At 31.5% G+C, this 14936-nt stretch overlaps 1 protein-coding gene across 2 annotated transcripts in view; it reads right to left on the reverse strand.

Moving 5' to 3' along the window:
- The window catches only part of Tpr (translocated promoter region, nuclear basket protein), a 60682-nt gene that overhangs the window by 27149 nt on the left and 18597 nt on the right, over positions 1 to 14936 (reverse strand). For both annotated transcript variants that reach the window (XM_040276979.2, XM_013356167.3), the window contains exons 18-32: positions 14703 to 14851; positions 14417 to 14579; positions 13019 to 13153; positions 12336 to 12476; positions 11096 to 11261; positions 9781 to 9947; positions 8404 to 8556; positions 7875 to 7991; positions 6454 to 6657; positions 6169 to 6353; positions 5298 to 5445; positions 3583 to 3720; positions 3081 to 3212; positions 1909 to 2039; positions 523 to 733 (exon numbers count right to left, since the gene is read on the reverse strand). In XM_040276979.2, the coding sequence (XP_040132913.2) occupies positions 523 to 733; positions 1909 to 2039; positions 3081 to 3212; positions 3583 to 3720; positions 5298 to 5445; positions 6169 to 6353; positions 6454 to 6657; positions 7875 to 7991; positions 8404 to 8556; positions 9781 to 9947; positions 11096 to 11261; positions 12336 to 12476; positions 13019 to 13153; positions 14417 to 14579; positions 14703 to 14851 (2340 nt within the window). The remainder of the gene's footprint in view (positions 1 to 522; positions 734 to 1908; positions 2040 to 3080; positions 3213 to 3582; positions 3721 to 5297; positions 5446 to 6168; positions 6354 to 6453; positions 6658 to 7874; positions 7992 to 8403; positions 8557 to 9780; positions 9948 to 11095; positions 11262 to 12335; positions 12477 to 13018; positions 13154 to 14416; positions 14580 to 14702; positions 14852 to 14936) is intronic.

A 14936-nucleotide genomic window follows, 5' to 3' on the forward strand; every position in this document is an offset into this window, starting at 1 on the left:
ATGTATTCTTTATATCTTTTCTAATCCAACATGCAATAAATACATAATCAAATCAGTATAAAAGTTCCTTGTCTTTGAGAACTTAGACCAATACTTAGATTCTAATTATAAAAAAGATTTAAACATCATTTTTAAAAGGAAGTTAACAAATAACCAATTTAAAATTATGTAGTCTGGTAAGTTATAAAAAACTATTATTTTAAAATATGCATAATTTTAATTGGCAATGAATTATAAGAACATAACTTTGGAAAGGAACAGTATTTAAAATGTAAAAATGGAACTAAAATACCTTTTTAATTTTATAAGTACTTTTGGTTATATTAAAAAGTAATCTTAAACCAAATAAACAAATCATGTAAGCTTACACTGGGGTTTAGAATGTAAAAATCAACAATATTTTAAAAACAAGATTTTTGTAAAATGCATTCTAATAAATATATATATATATATACACACACACACATACATACATACATATATATATATATACATACTTTAAGGGAAAATTTCTCAAGATACCTTATCCTGTTGTGCTTTAAGTTCTTCATACTGAGTCTTGTACCTCCGTCCAATTTTCTTGACCTGAGTAATAGTTTTAACTTTTTCTTGGATATCAATTATTTTGGCATCTAAATCCTTTTGGATGGTTTCTTTTTCAGTTTTTATTTTATTTAAATCTTCCTTCAGACTCTGGATTAAGTTCTGGTTGTTAGTCAAAGATGCATTTGATCTTTAAAAAATAAAGTCAAGGTTTCTTAGACTAAATATATAAGACTTCAAATTTTAAAATACATCAATTTAAAAGTTTATACTGTGCTGCTTTAATAACAGCTTTTCATTTAAAAATCCTTTCAATATACACTTCAAAAGATATTTACTTACCTTATGAAAGACTTTAAATAAGTTTACATGCGCATTTTAGAGTTGAGAAATACTGAGCTACAAGTGGTCAAGTAACATGTACTATTTTTCAAAATAATCAAGTGATGATAGCCAGACTTTAATTCAAATCTGCTTAACAGCAAAAGCTAAACTCTTGCTATTAAACTGGATGTTGTCAAAGTTTTTCTGCAAAAGGCCAGATAGAGTAAACATGTCAGGCTTTGCAGGGCACAGTCTTTGTCACATGTTCTCTCTTTTTTAAGCAAAGCTAAAATTGCAAAAATAATTCTTAGTGTATAGGCCATAAGCCATGTAAAAAGCCAGATTTGACCTGTGGGATATAGTATGCCGAGCCCTATACTATATCATGAACCAAACTTCATATCAATGACCTGAATTAAGAATATGGGCTTAAGAATTAACTCCATAAAGCTGAGATAAGCCAGCTTTTTGAATCTTAGTTTTCTCATCTTTAAGAAGTAAGATCTGCTCTATCTAACATACTAGACTATTGTTATGGACAGGAAGAATATACATGACACATACTTGTAAGCTGTTCAGTATTGCATAAAATAAAGCCATGGCACCTACAAATGACACTAAAATTTACAAAGATAAGCCAGAAACATTAATATTTATTTTCTTCTCTCAGAGGGCTATATTTCACTCTTAAGTCCATTAACAAAAAAAAAAAGAAAAGAAAGAAAGAAAACTTAAAACTTCCTTTACTGATCACAAACATGCTCTATAAAAGCACAATGAAGAAAAACCTATCTATAAGTTATTTTGGCTACTATTTAGAAAATATATTTAGCTTTAGACTTACCTGATATAGCTTTTGTAAGAAAACATAAAAAAAATCCATATATTAAATTGCTTGAGTCCAGAGAGAAATAGAGGGAAGCCACATGTAAGGGCTCTAACACTTTCTATTCTTTCTCAAATCAAGAAGCCAAACTTGGAGAGTCACATAAAGGGTAGAAATAAACTTCTTTAAGATTTTATATATTACATATGATTTACCTTGCAATTTCGGCTTTAAGTCTCCCAATTTCTTCAGTCAACTGTTGAATACGCTTGGTGTGAACTTCCTTTTCAGAAAGAAGCTTCCTATATTCTTCCGTGTCTGGATCTTTCTGCTGACTTAATAAATGCTAGAATAGCAAAAAATATATACTTTGATTTTTTAGATTTTATGAAACAAATGTGCTGTAATAAAGTGGAAGAATACCCGATTAAACTTAGTTTAAGTGTTCTTGCATGCAAGTGATCAAGGACTAAAATATGAGACATTACTTTCAACGAAGTCAGCCAAAATGAAAAATAGAAATCAAATGTCATTAACTGTTCATTACTTTTTCCTAGTTGTGAAAGAACATTTCGATTAGTTATACTGAGACCAATTAAAGGGAGACAAGGATGAAAAACTTTTATTATGTAGCTAATTTTACTGAAGTGACATTTATAAGAAAAATAAATAAATAATGCATTAACAAACATTAATCCTAAATGCAACTGATTTCATTAACCAGGAAAGGTAGCAGATTGCAAGAGAAATATATCTTAATTTTGTATAGGTTATCCATCCTTCTTGATTTCTCTGTATGTTTGTGTGATAACATCAGGAATAAAAGAGTTCTCAAATCCTATTCGTATAGTAATGGGTTACCATTCTAGAGCATTTCCTAGGCACCAGATGAACTGCTTTACACTTATAACATTTGGGCATTGGTTTTACAAGCTCGTTTTTCAAATGAGTAGAACCATAGCTCTGAGAGGTTAAAAAACTCTCTTAAGTCACATAACTAGTATGTGCAAAGCCAGCTTTGTTTGAGTAAGGAGCTGTAGTTTTTAAGTGCAGTATGCTAACTTCCCATCCCACCCCCAAGAGGCTCCAGTAAAATAAAGCGCTTCAATAAGCTACATAAATTCATATTTTCATTTACTTTACAAGTAAAAACCGTGTTTTTGGAATTATGGGATATAAATTAGCCACTTTTAAGAAATATACCAAATGCAATGAAAATTTCTTTAAAAACTGAGCTATAATTTTAATGTAACATGTATACATGTAACATATTTCCATTGAAAATTATAATTTTCAGTGGTTTTCCAAATATTTTTAAACTCCTATTTTTATCCTGTTATTTAAAACCAACATTTCCATGTTTTTGAATGACTTTAGCTTCACTTACCTGGTTACGTGCTTTCCAACGTTTGACATCCTCTTCTAACAACTTCTTTTCTGCCTGCAACATACCGCTTTTCTCACTCAGCTCAGCATTTGCTTCTTGTAAGGGTAAAATATCTAACTCCAGTTTCCTCACCTGAAAACAGTGCCAATTTTTAAAAATAACTAATGTAAAAATTCACTTGTAATGTTATAAAAAATAATAACATACTACTTTTTTTTAAAAAAAGTGTTTTTATTACTCCAACTTTGTTTTTAATTTTTTTTTAGTTGTAGATGGACACAATATCTTCATTTTTTTTTTTTAATGTGGTTCTGAGGACTGAACCCAGTGCCTCAAGCACGCGAGGCGAATGCTCAATCACTGAGCTACAATGCCAGCTCCCAACTTACTTTATTTTATTTATTTACTTTTATGTGGTGCTGAAGATCAAATCCAGTGCCTCGCACATGCTAGGCAACTGCTCTACCACTGAGCTACAACCCCAGACCAAACTACTACAAACCTTTGCTTGCATCTGCTGGAGATCCTGTTCTAGCCTCTCCTTTTCTTCTCTTAGCATCTTATTGGTCTCCATAACTACATTCATTGTTTCAGTTTTTTTCATCAGTTCTTCATGCTGAGCCATTGTTTTTGCAGTTACCTAATGATTTCAAACATACATATTTATATAATATCTAGCAAACATACATATTTATATAATATCTAGCGGTTGAAGCAGTTTTTTCCTACCACTTCTAATCTTCCCTATAACAAAGTAGAAAGAATTGATATTTCAACCTTAACTGAAATTTTTGAAAATTTACCTGTTTATTTTCCTGTGATGTATACTGACAGTTTCAAAAATATACAACAACAAAGATGAAAGTAAAAATATAGTAGAAATCCCAACAACAAGCAGTAATAGCATTAAGTTGAAGTACCAATTCAGATATCTAATTGATCTTTCTGTACGTTTTTTATTTTTCCTTGCTGTAATGAATTTATTGCTAATTCTAAAATAATATTTTGATTGTTTTTTACCTCTCAAATCTCTCATCACTTCACACTACTATTTTATTGGTTTGGTTTTAAACAATTTGAATTGTTATCCTTCTCATTAAGTGTAATTATCTACCTTCTGCACTTGATGTTACTTTCTTTTCCCTCCATTTTTAAAGTGATGGTATTTTTCATGGTTGCCATGCTACACTGCTCATGCTTGAGTAGATACATTACTTCTGACATAATGGATTATTTCTTGACTCTTCTACTATATTTAAGAATTGGTTTTCCCCTATGAACTTATTCATTTGCTGGGCATTTTTCTAGTATATGCTTTTCTGTAGCCCAAAGGAATAGCAAAATATGCAGAAGAGAATGAGATGATATGCAATCTTTGTTAGAAGCTCTGATTCTGCTCTTTTTCATCCAAGCGGTAGCCACTTGTATTTGAGGATCTATTATTTCCCTTGTGATAACATTTGAATTTGGATTGTTTTCTCAACAAGATATACTTCTACAACTATCAACTTCTGCTGCAAACAAATTTAATTATTTGCTTTGCCTTGTTCAATGGTTTCTCCCTAGTAATAATTTTGACTACTTACCAATTAAAAAAGGTTAAGTGTTTAAGGGCTTAATATCATTTGTTTAGATGTGGGGATATATATCTACTCAGAATGAGGTAAGTCAAGCTCATGTTAAAACCATCACTACAGCACCTTCTTTTCCTTTCACTGGTTATTAGTTTTGATTATAGTTTTGCTCCTTGGCTGAGAAAGAAAATTCTCTAGAAATTTCAATCTATCATTTATTTTATCCTAGAAAGACTATCCAGATGCATACACAATGGAAACTATTATTAAATTGAAGTAGGTGAAATTTATTAAGCACATACTATGCACCACACATGGTTCCAAATGCTTCAAATTCACAAGACTCATTTAATCCTTACAATTATTATCCATATAATACAGATGAGGAAACTAAGAGCAGATAAGTAAAACAATGTACAAGGGCACACAGCTAATGAGATTCAACTAGAATTTAATACCACACAGTCTGGATACACAGCCTTCCCTCTCAATCATTATTCTGAGTCAGCAATAAGATGTATAATAAATTTACAAGTTTAGGAAGAATATTTATTTCAAATTAATTTTTGCTGTAATAAATGACAGAAATATAAATAAGCTTTTTAGATGTAACAACTGATTTCTTTAAGCTTAGGAGACATACCTGGACCTTCTCCCTTTCAGCATTTAAGCTATCCTGTAGTTCCTGAAGTTCTCTTTCTAAAAGTTCAACTCTTTGTCGATAACGCAGGCTCTCAACCTGAGCCACCTCAAACCTAGTTTCAGCAATTTCTTTTTCTCGTCGTATAAATCTATAAGAATATATATGTTAAGATTTTGTTTGAATTTTGAAAAGGAATAACATAACATTCCAAAGCTTGGGAAAATTTTGAAATAAATTCATCTACTTTAATAGCTATTTTTTTTTGTACGTTAGTTTGATTTAATTATTCCATATCATATTGGTAAATCATAACATCAATTTATACTTAAATATGCACAACTATAGTTTGTCCATTTATAGTTAAGTTTAAATAAGAAAATAGAAGCATATACAATAAGAAGGTATTTTTTAAAGAAGTATATTTTGTGATTATATTTCTGACTTACTCATATGCTTGTCTCCCTTTACTGCTTTTATATTTTTTTAGTTGTTGATGGACCTTTATTTATTTATTTATATGCAGTGCTGAGTTTAATAGCTATTTTCACATCATATTTTCATTAATGGTAAATAATGGTAGAAATAAAAATTTTTATTTTGATACCAGTAGTTTTAAAACGACATCTTTAAAATGATCTATAAGACATTCAGTTTTTCACGTGGAACCCAAACAGGTTTTCATTATCACATTCAACTTTCAAGTCATCCATTTGATATGTTTAAATATCAGAAATGACCACTAAGTGGGTGGCAGTGATTTTGTTGAGCTTTCTATCTAAATTATGTATGACTTTCTGGCCCAATTTCTACATTTGTAGTTTTCATGTTGTTATGCCATAGATATCAAGCATGAAGAACATACTTGACTTACCTGAGAATTTCTAAAATCTGTTCTTGAGATTTCCCTTCTTCACTGAGAGACACATTCAATGGACCTTGTACACCTTCCTTCACAGAGGCAACTACCTTGTCACTTAATTTTTCAATCTGATCATGAAGTAATCTGTTTTGTTTCTCCAGATCTTCACAGCGAGACACACTTTTGGAAACTTCATCCTGTAAGCCAAGAGTTCATTTTCCAATATGTATTTACAGTGGAGATGAAATTGCCTTTTAGTTCTGACCCATAAGATTCTATTTCGACCTACAAAAATACCTTTAACATTCTCTCTATTTCTTCCCAAGATGCTTTACACTCCACCAACTGTGATTCTGCTTTCTGGGTTGTTTCTTCTAAATGTTGACGAACTGATGCCATTTTTGAAACCTGTTCTTTGGCAGCTTGAAGAGCTTCAACATCAGCAGCATGGAGCATCAATTCTCTCTCATACTTATTCTGAGCTTCCACAGCTATTTTAGCCTGCAAGAAAAATTGTTAATTGAGGCTAAGGTTGTAGTACAGTGGTAGAGTGCTTGTCTAGCATGTGTGAGGCACTGGGTTTGATCCTTAGCACCACATAAAAATAAATAAATAAAATAAAGGTGCTATGTCCATCTGCAACAACAAAAAATTTTAAAAGAACTATTTCCCCACTGAAATAAAAGACTTCAATCCATGAAGCTAGTTAGTATATTTGAAAAAGATAGTTTATTTTATAAAATAACAAAAATAATTTAAATGCACTAAAATGGGGATAATTAAAAGTTATGCCCTATTTACTGAATAAAACATTAAAATGAAGATTATGTAGCAATTTGGAATAAACTATGCAGTGCAATTCTAAACGTAACTCAGCTATGTAAATTTTACTCATACAGAAACTTATAGAAAATAAAGAAAAATATCTAAAATGCTCAAAAACTCTCATATTTTGGAGCATTTCAGATTTCAAATCGGGAATGCTCAATTATATATTATTTGATTTTAATTCCCAATGTTATGTTGTTTGGTAATAAGTCAAGGCCACTTCATTTGTTTCTGAAGACTTTCTTCCCTATTCTATACACACACACATATATAATGTGTATATATACATTAAAATGCTACCTAAATTAAAAATGAGAATATTACCAATATCTTTAGATTTAGTCCCTCTTCCACCTTATCATGATAAATCAGGTTTTATTATTTCTTATTCATAAAACCATTATAAATGGTTTCATAAGTGTGTACATGTATATATATGCAGTAAAACACAGAAAAATAAGGTACTGCTGTTTTAAAATTATATACAGAATGCCGTGGTTTATAAAAATCTGTACATGATCACCAATGCATTCAAAATGTTATTTGGATTTCCTTTTTTTTGGTAAGCAAAGTATCTTAACAATGTGTCCATAACACAGTTTGAGAACCAAATGCAGTGAAGGACTACAAAAGTAAAATAAAATTTACAAACAAGAGCAAGTACAGATTTAGTTTCCTATTTTCTTTTCATGTTTTCCCAATTGTCAAGGTTGCTTTATTAATGGAAAATGAACTATTTACGTTCATCCTTTATCTGTATCTTTCAATTTTCTTAATCCAAGTTTCATAAAAGTGAAAACAATCTTCCACTTTTATAAGCTCCAACAATCTAAAAATGCATTCTCGCTGCTCAAAGTTCATTTTTCAAAAACTATGAGGATAATGCTTACTTGTTCCTGACAGTCACGTCTGGCTTGCTGTTCATTACTTAAAGCTGTGCTTGCTCTCTGAAGAGCTTCTTGCACTTCATTCTGCACACTAGAAAGTGTTTTCTTCAACTCAGATAACTAAGAAGGAAGAATAAGATTAAAACAAGAGTTACTGACAAACTTGGAAAATAATGGAGACAGGTTTTTAATGATCCAGTTAGTACAAAGAACTGCTGCTAAAATTTAACATAATTATAAACCCTTTCCTATACAAGTTTACAACTCTACCTCTACTCCCTAATGTGTGCAAAAGTCAAATTTTAGGCAGAGGTTTCCAAAAAGCAGCACTAATACCTACCTTAGTAAAGTGATTTAAAATTTTCAAAAGGAAGTGCATACAAACACAGTTGAGCAAACAATAAAATTAAAATTTTTGGCTATGTCTTTAATCAGTTTCTGTTGAGATGAAATAAATGTTAACTAAGGAGCTAGTTAATGTATATCCTTACATATGCAATGGAAGATTAATATAACTAATAACCTAATTTACCTGTTGTTCCATGCTCTCTATGGCTTTTCTCTTATCATCCTGAAGTTCTTGTTTTTCCTTTTCTACTTCCATCAACTTCTTTTCCAACTGTGTCTGAAATTCCGCTGATTCTTTTAAACGAACTTCAATATTCTTATGTACTTCTTCTGTCACCTTCAGCATATTTTAAACAATGCAAAAATGATACATACTTAAAATTATACCATTACTTTTTCCAAATCTAATTGGAGAAATCAGTATTTGCCTTGTATTAATAGATGGATGGATCTTGGAAAGGCTGATTAAAACAAGCAAATTTACCATGAAAATCTGTTTTGTTTCTTGGTACTGGGGACTGAACCAGAAGTGCTTTACCACTGTACTACATCTCCACTGGTTTTTATTCTTTGAGACAGGGTTTTGAAGTTGCATAAGGCCTTGCTAAATTGTTGAGGCTGGCCTTCAACTTGTGATCCTCCTGTCTCAGCCTCCCAAGTTGCTAGGATTACAGATGTAAACCACTGTATCCAGTTTATACCATGTAAATCTACAAACATAATTTATCTCTCACCTTGGCTATTGGCCTTTTTCCTCTTTTGTAGTGAAATATCCAATTTTTCATCTCTCCCTCAATCCTTGAATCCACTTGCCAAATTTGTCTATTCTACCACTAAAAGCATTTTCCTCACATTGATTTCTACTGAAAATAACCCCAAAAATAACTTAACAAAACAAAACAAAAAACAAAATCAAAACAAAAAAAACCCCCTATGGCCTTAGACTACTATTACAAAGTTCCAAAGTGAACTCTGTAATCTTCTACTTACCACATTATTCTTTGTGGGGGAAAAAAAAAATCTGATTACAATGTGTTAAAAACATCAATGGTTCTGCTTCTAATAAGGCTACAGAATACAATTTAACATGATATTCTGAACATTTTATATTTGGTTCTTACCTATTATACTTCTCACTATCGCCTTTCACAAATTCAGCATGCTACCCACACTGTCATCACTGGAAACTCTTTGACCTTGGTTGAGGCTTCCTACCACATAGAACATTTTCCACACACCTTTGATTGTCCAGATGACACCTTTGTTCAAAGCTCTGCATAAATGCTTTTGTAAAGCCTGCCCAGGAAATAAATAATTCTCTCTATATCTTACTCTCCTCAACACTTGATCTATACCTTTCCTACCCCAATTACCATGGTTGTCATATGAACTGTGTGGTTTTTGTTTTATCTGGCTTATTAGTCTTCAGCACTTTCAGGTGGTAAAAGCAATGATATCAGTCCAATTTACACCACAGAACCTTACATATAGCAAGATCCTAACTGGGGGGGAAAAAAGCTAATAAGTGAGTTCAAAATTGAATTTTCAGAATCATACATACCTGTTTTTCCTTGTTCAGAGATTCTTCTAAAGATGTCACCATTGCTCGATACTGCTCCACATTACTAGTACTTGTTTTGAGCCTCTCCTTCAAGTCATTTACCTGTTCTTCTGCTTGCCTTAGCTGACTCAGAAGATCATCCACATCTTCTTTGTCACCAGGCTGACCTAAAAAATAGTAGCTCCTTAATAATCAATACTTAAAAAACAAAAACATATTTTGCCATCATTTTACTTCTTTGAAAAATTAAAATATGTGAAAACTGCTGCTATGAAAGTATATTAAGAGAATATCAAATATTACCATTACACCAACGTAGCTATTTGAAGAAATAACCAGGTTCTTAATTTATTACTTAACATCATGTATCCTAAGGCACCAAATCTTAAATAATTTAGTCTGGGGGCTGTGTGTGTATTTCAATGGTAAAGTACATGCCTAAAAAGCACAAAGCCCTGGGTTCAATTTCCAGCACACTGTCACCCTCTCCTACACAAAACGAAAACAAAATCCTGTAGTTAGTCTAAATTTTGTTTGATCTAAGAAGCACAGAAAAGGAAGAAATCTGATATTATACAGTTAATTGTATAATATTAATAAGAAAACAATACTGGATAGCTATATATTCATCATGTATCAGATATCTCTGTATCTGCATATACATACAACACACACACACAAACACACTCTCATACACTTACATGTAAATGTATATACCTATTTCCCTTCCATCAAGAAATAAAACCATCTCTGGATTCAAAGACTTTGAATTTGAAATGGTATATTCACATAGCGAAGAAAAATCTAATAAAATAAATATTTTACCTGAAGCTACTTATAATAAGCAAAGGTTAGGAATATTGTTTTAAAGAAGCAATATACAAATTAGTTATTTTGTAACTAAATCTTATTATAGATTTAGTAAATAACTTCATCTCAAATGAGAAAGGGTTATAAATTCAAATGTTAACTTTCCTCAAATAAATAATTTTCAAATGTCAGTAAATGGTTTCAGGACTAGGATATATAGCTCAATGACAGAGTGATTGCCTAGCAAACATGAAATCTTGGGTTTGATTCTCAGCAATGCAAAAAACCAAAAGGAGGTTTTAATACCCAAAAGGAGGTTTCAAAACTATGAATTTGTCGGATACCATCCAGGTTATTTTGAATGTTTCAAGACTTCTAAATTTATTAATCTAAAACTGAGCCTTACCATGTGGAAAATGGAAGTGGGTTTCCTCATCTTTTACTAGCATCCACAAGAAAGGGCATTTATTTACAAGATATATTATGAACCTAAGTACTTATTTACCTTTACCAGTTCTCTGTGAGGACTGAGAAGCAAGCTGAACTTCCATATTACCAAGGTGCTGTTTCAACGTAGTAATTTCCTTTTGAGCATTCTTTAAGAGTTCTTTTGTGTTAAGATGAAGATTTGTTTCTGTATCTAGCTGTCTCTTTGTATCTAAAAGTTGAACCTGCAAGAAAAAATACATTAACCCTATATAGACTATCTGCATGTTTGTAACTAAAGGCTCAAGTTATCTTTCTACAGATCCTTAGTACTCTGACCCAGATAGAATGAAAAACAGATTCAAATTCTCATGTGAAGCCCCCAGACAAAACACATCGAACAACCATGATCCCTGAGGTGGGAAACTAAAGAGGTGAACCACATGACTGCCAAGTTTACTGACTTAATTCTAAAATATGACACAGGGAAGAGGAAATGAAACAGAGGTCACTGGACTACCTAAATTAAAAACTGAATCTGAGGGCTGGGGATGTGGCTCAAGCCATAGCACGCTCGCCTGGCATGCGTGCGGCCCGGGTTGGATCCTCAGCACCACATACAAACAAAGATGTTGTGTCCGCCAAGAACTGAAAAATAAATATTAAAAAAAATTCTCTCTCTTAAAAAAAAAAAAAAAAATCAAACTGAATCTGAGAGTCCTAAGAGACTAAAACAGCTTCAGTTCATAAGAGAATACCAAAGAAAAGCAGCTGCAGAGAGACAATAACCTGATATATGCAGAGAGTACCTTTGAATACCCAAGAGAGTAGTGATCATTGCATGCATGCATGTGAAATTACCCCTGACAATGGAGAGAATCATCCAAAAGTCTTAGAGTGAAGAGTGCCTAGCACTCATAGAAAGTCAGGAATAATGCTTGTTCCCAGAAGACAGACTGAAAAAGAAAGTTTATGGACAACTGGACTAAGGAAAGTCTTGCTTCAGTAGTAAGAAATAATTAGTCTTAGACTAAGCATAGCTCTGGACTTGCCACATATAACAAAAGATAAGACTCAAAAGAATCAAACTATTTTTAATTAACTTCACTGAGTTCTAGAACAAAGCTCAAGAGAATTAGACAAATAAAATATATTTAGCACCCAAGAGGGTAGAGCAATGTTTAGCCCCCAAATATTAATAGGCAAAATTCAGAGGCTCTAAGATTTGCAAAATCACATTTCAACTTGGATGGCAGCATGTCCCACAAACTAGATTATAAAACATAAACTACAGATATTCAGAACTCTGCAAGACTCACATCTAGATTTCTAGTAAGTGTGTGCCTTTGTTCCACCTCATTTTCCAACTTCTTCTTTAGATGAGAGATCTCATGCTCCAACTTTTCTATCTGGCTACTAAGCCTTTGTTTGGTTTCTGTTTCAGATCGCTCCAGTATTCCCTTGAGAGAAAAAAAAAAAAAAAGAATTTTTTGGTTATGCTTAAAAAAACAAAAAACACCCCAAAAAAAAGCAATATAAAGAAAATTAAAGGCTACAGAGAATTCAGGGATTATAATCCATTTCTACACAAAGAAATTAGGATTTGAATATTTACCAAAAAGTTATTTTGACATTTTTATATTAAAACATCTATTTGTGGTGGTGGGTGTGTGTGTGTGAAGAAACATAAAAATATTCATTCAGATTTCCTGAACTTTTAGGGCCAAGAATAGTTCTAAAAAATTTAATCCTGTTAATAATTAAGCCGCACACAAAATAGATTTAAGGATCAAATGTGCCAACTGCATGGTTTCAGTAAATTCTCTTTCAAAGTTTTATTTAAAATATTTCTTAATATCTCCCCCGAAATTCAATGATTTTCATACAGGATGACAAAAATGACAGGCAAATTTTCTAATTAGAAAAACTGAAAGGATACAAGGATGAAACTATATGACCTTAACTTTCTTAGTTTTTCTATCTGTGTTTTTTATCTGATTACCTGAATTGTTTGTAGATTAGTCAGCAGCAAGTTTTGCCCTCGTTGTTCAGCTAACAAAGATTCTCTTTGCTGAGAAAGACGGACCTCTGACAATTTAAGCATTTCCTTTTCTTTCTTCAAATTTTCTGCTCTTACCTTGAAAAAAAAAAAAAAAAAACCAGAAAAAATATTAGAAAACATGCCAAATGTAATAATGATTATAAAATTTAAAATTCTTCTTTCATTACTACATATTTATTAATGCTATTTAAAGACTATACTTCTTCATCATATATAGAAATAAAACTGAATTTCATGTGTTAAAAAATGTGGAACAAAAATTATTGGAAATACCAATAGATCAAAAGAAAAATCTTCCATTACCACAATACTAATGATTAATTTGCTCTAAACAGACTTTAAAAACAACACTAAAGGGCTGGGGTTGTAGCTCAGTGCTTGCCTAGCATGTGTGAGGCACTGGGTTTGATTCTCAGTACCATATAATAAATAAACAAAAGTCCATCAACAACAAAAAATTTTAAAACAACACTAACAAAAATCTAAAATGCCAGAATCAACGAACAAAACTGTGTAACTATGCTATAGGCATATTTGCATACTATTAAAATGATGCAAATTTTAGAATAATCCAAATTGGTTTCTATGTACCTCTCTGAAAGTGATGAATGATCTGTTTAAACTCTCCCTGGCCAAAGACTATGCTCTAAGTCTTGTGGAATCCGAAAGAATACTAATTTCAAAAAATTAATATTTTCAAAGAATTCTTATTTAAACATGATGGGTCATATTAATTATCAATCACAAAACTCATTCTATTAATTTGAAAAGTGTTGCTGCCTACTTCCTGCCATAGAATGAGACCAAAATGAAAATGAAAGACTAGAAAATTGGGATCAAGCTCTAATCAACTTATTTGTTATATTCAAGAACAGATTTGAATCAATTTTTTACAGGTATAATGGGGGACAACTGTACCTAGTTTACAAGTGTTGATAAAAAAAATGGGAGAATTTTTTATCACGACTGAGCTCAGTATTTAGTTGGAAGCATTAATTACAGACATATTTATATTCAACTTAAAATTCAGAAATATAGTTCAATGCAATATAATACTTTACTCTTACTAGAAATAAGCAAGAAATAAATTTATTATGAAATGGAAAACTTGTAAGGAAATCTATCTGTAACAGAAAAATAAAAATAAATTTTCTTCAATCTTAATAGAAATGATTACCCTACTAATACATTATATATAATTTGAAAACAATGCAATAAGAGTTTATAACCCACAACTCCTCAATGAGCTCAGTTATTTAGATTAGTAAAATCAAAGTAATAACTAAGAAATATCAAATGCAATTTATAATGCATGTGATTTGACAGATATTGTCTCACTTCTGAAACTGCTAGCTTTTCATTTGCTCCTCTCAAGTCCTGAGTCATTGTGTTGATGATCTGTTCCTGCTTTTGAGTAGTTGCAGTGAGTTTCTGATTTCTCTCATGCAAGGATGTTATTTCTCGTCGATATCCTTCAACATTATCTTGCAGCATTTCATAACTGGTACAAAAAGAATAATTTTATAAGCAACAGAAATACTATATTCTGGCTTGAACATGACTGATTTGAATAATGAAGTATAACATTTAAACTACATTAATATTTGAAGAAAAACAAATTTACCGTTTAGAAGCAAAATCTAGCTGGGTAGAAATTTTGGTGTTTTGAGACCGCAAATCTGTGACTTGTTCCTGAAGTTTCTCAAGTTGCTCATTTTGCATTTTTTCATTATCTGCCTTTTCTTTCTTGTAGTTCTCAAAAATTTCCTGCAACTAAATATCAGAGATCATTGATGCTGATGGCATTGTAAAAACCCAAACCAAAGATAATGTGATCATAAACAGGTGAGATCTTTAC

This window comes from Ictidomys tridecemlineatus, chromosome 10 (assembly GCF_052094955.1).
Source record: "Ictidomys tridecemlineatus isolate mIctTri1 chromosome 10, mIctTri1.hap1, whole genome shotgun sequence".
NCBI lineage: Eukaryota > Metazoa > Chordata > Mammalia > Rodentia > Sciuridae > Ictidomys > Ictidomys tridecemlineatus.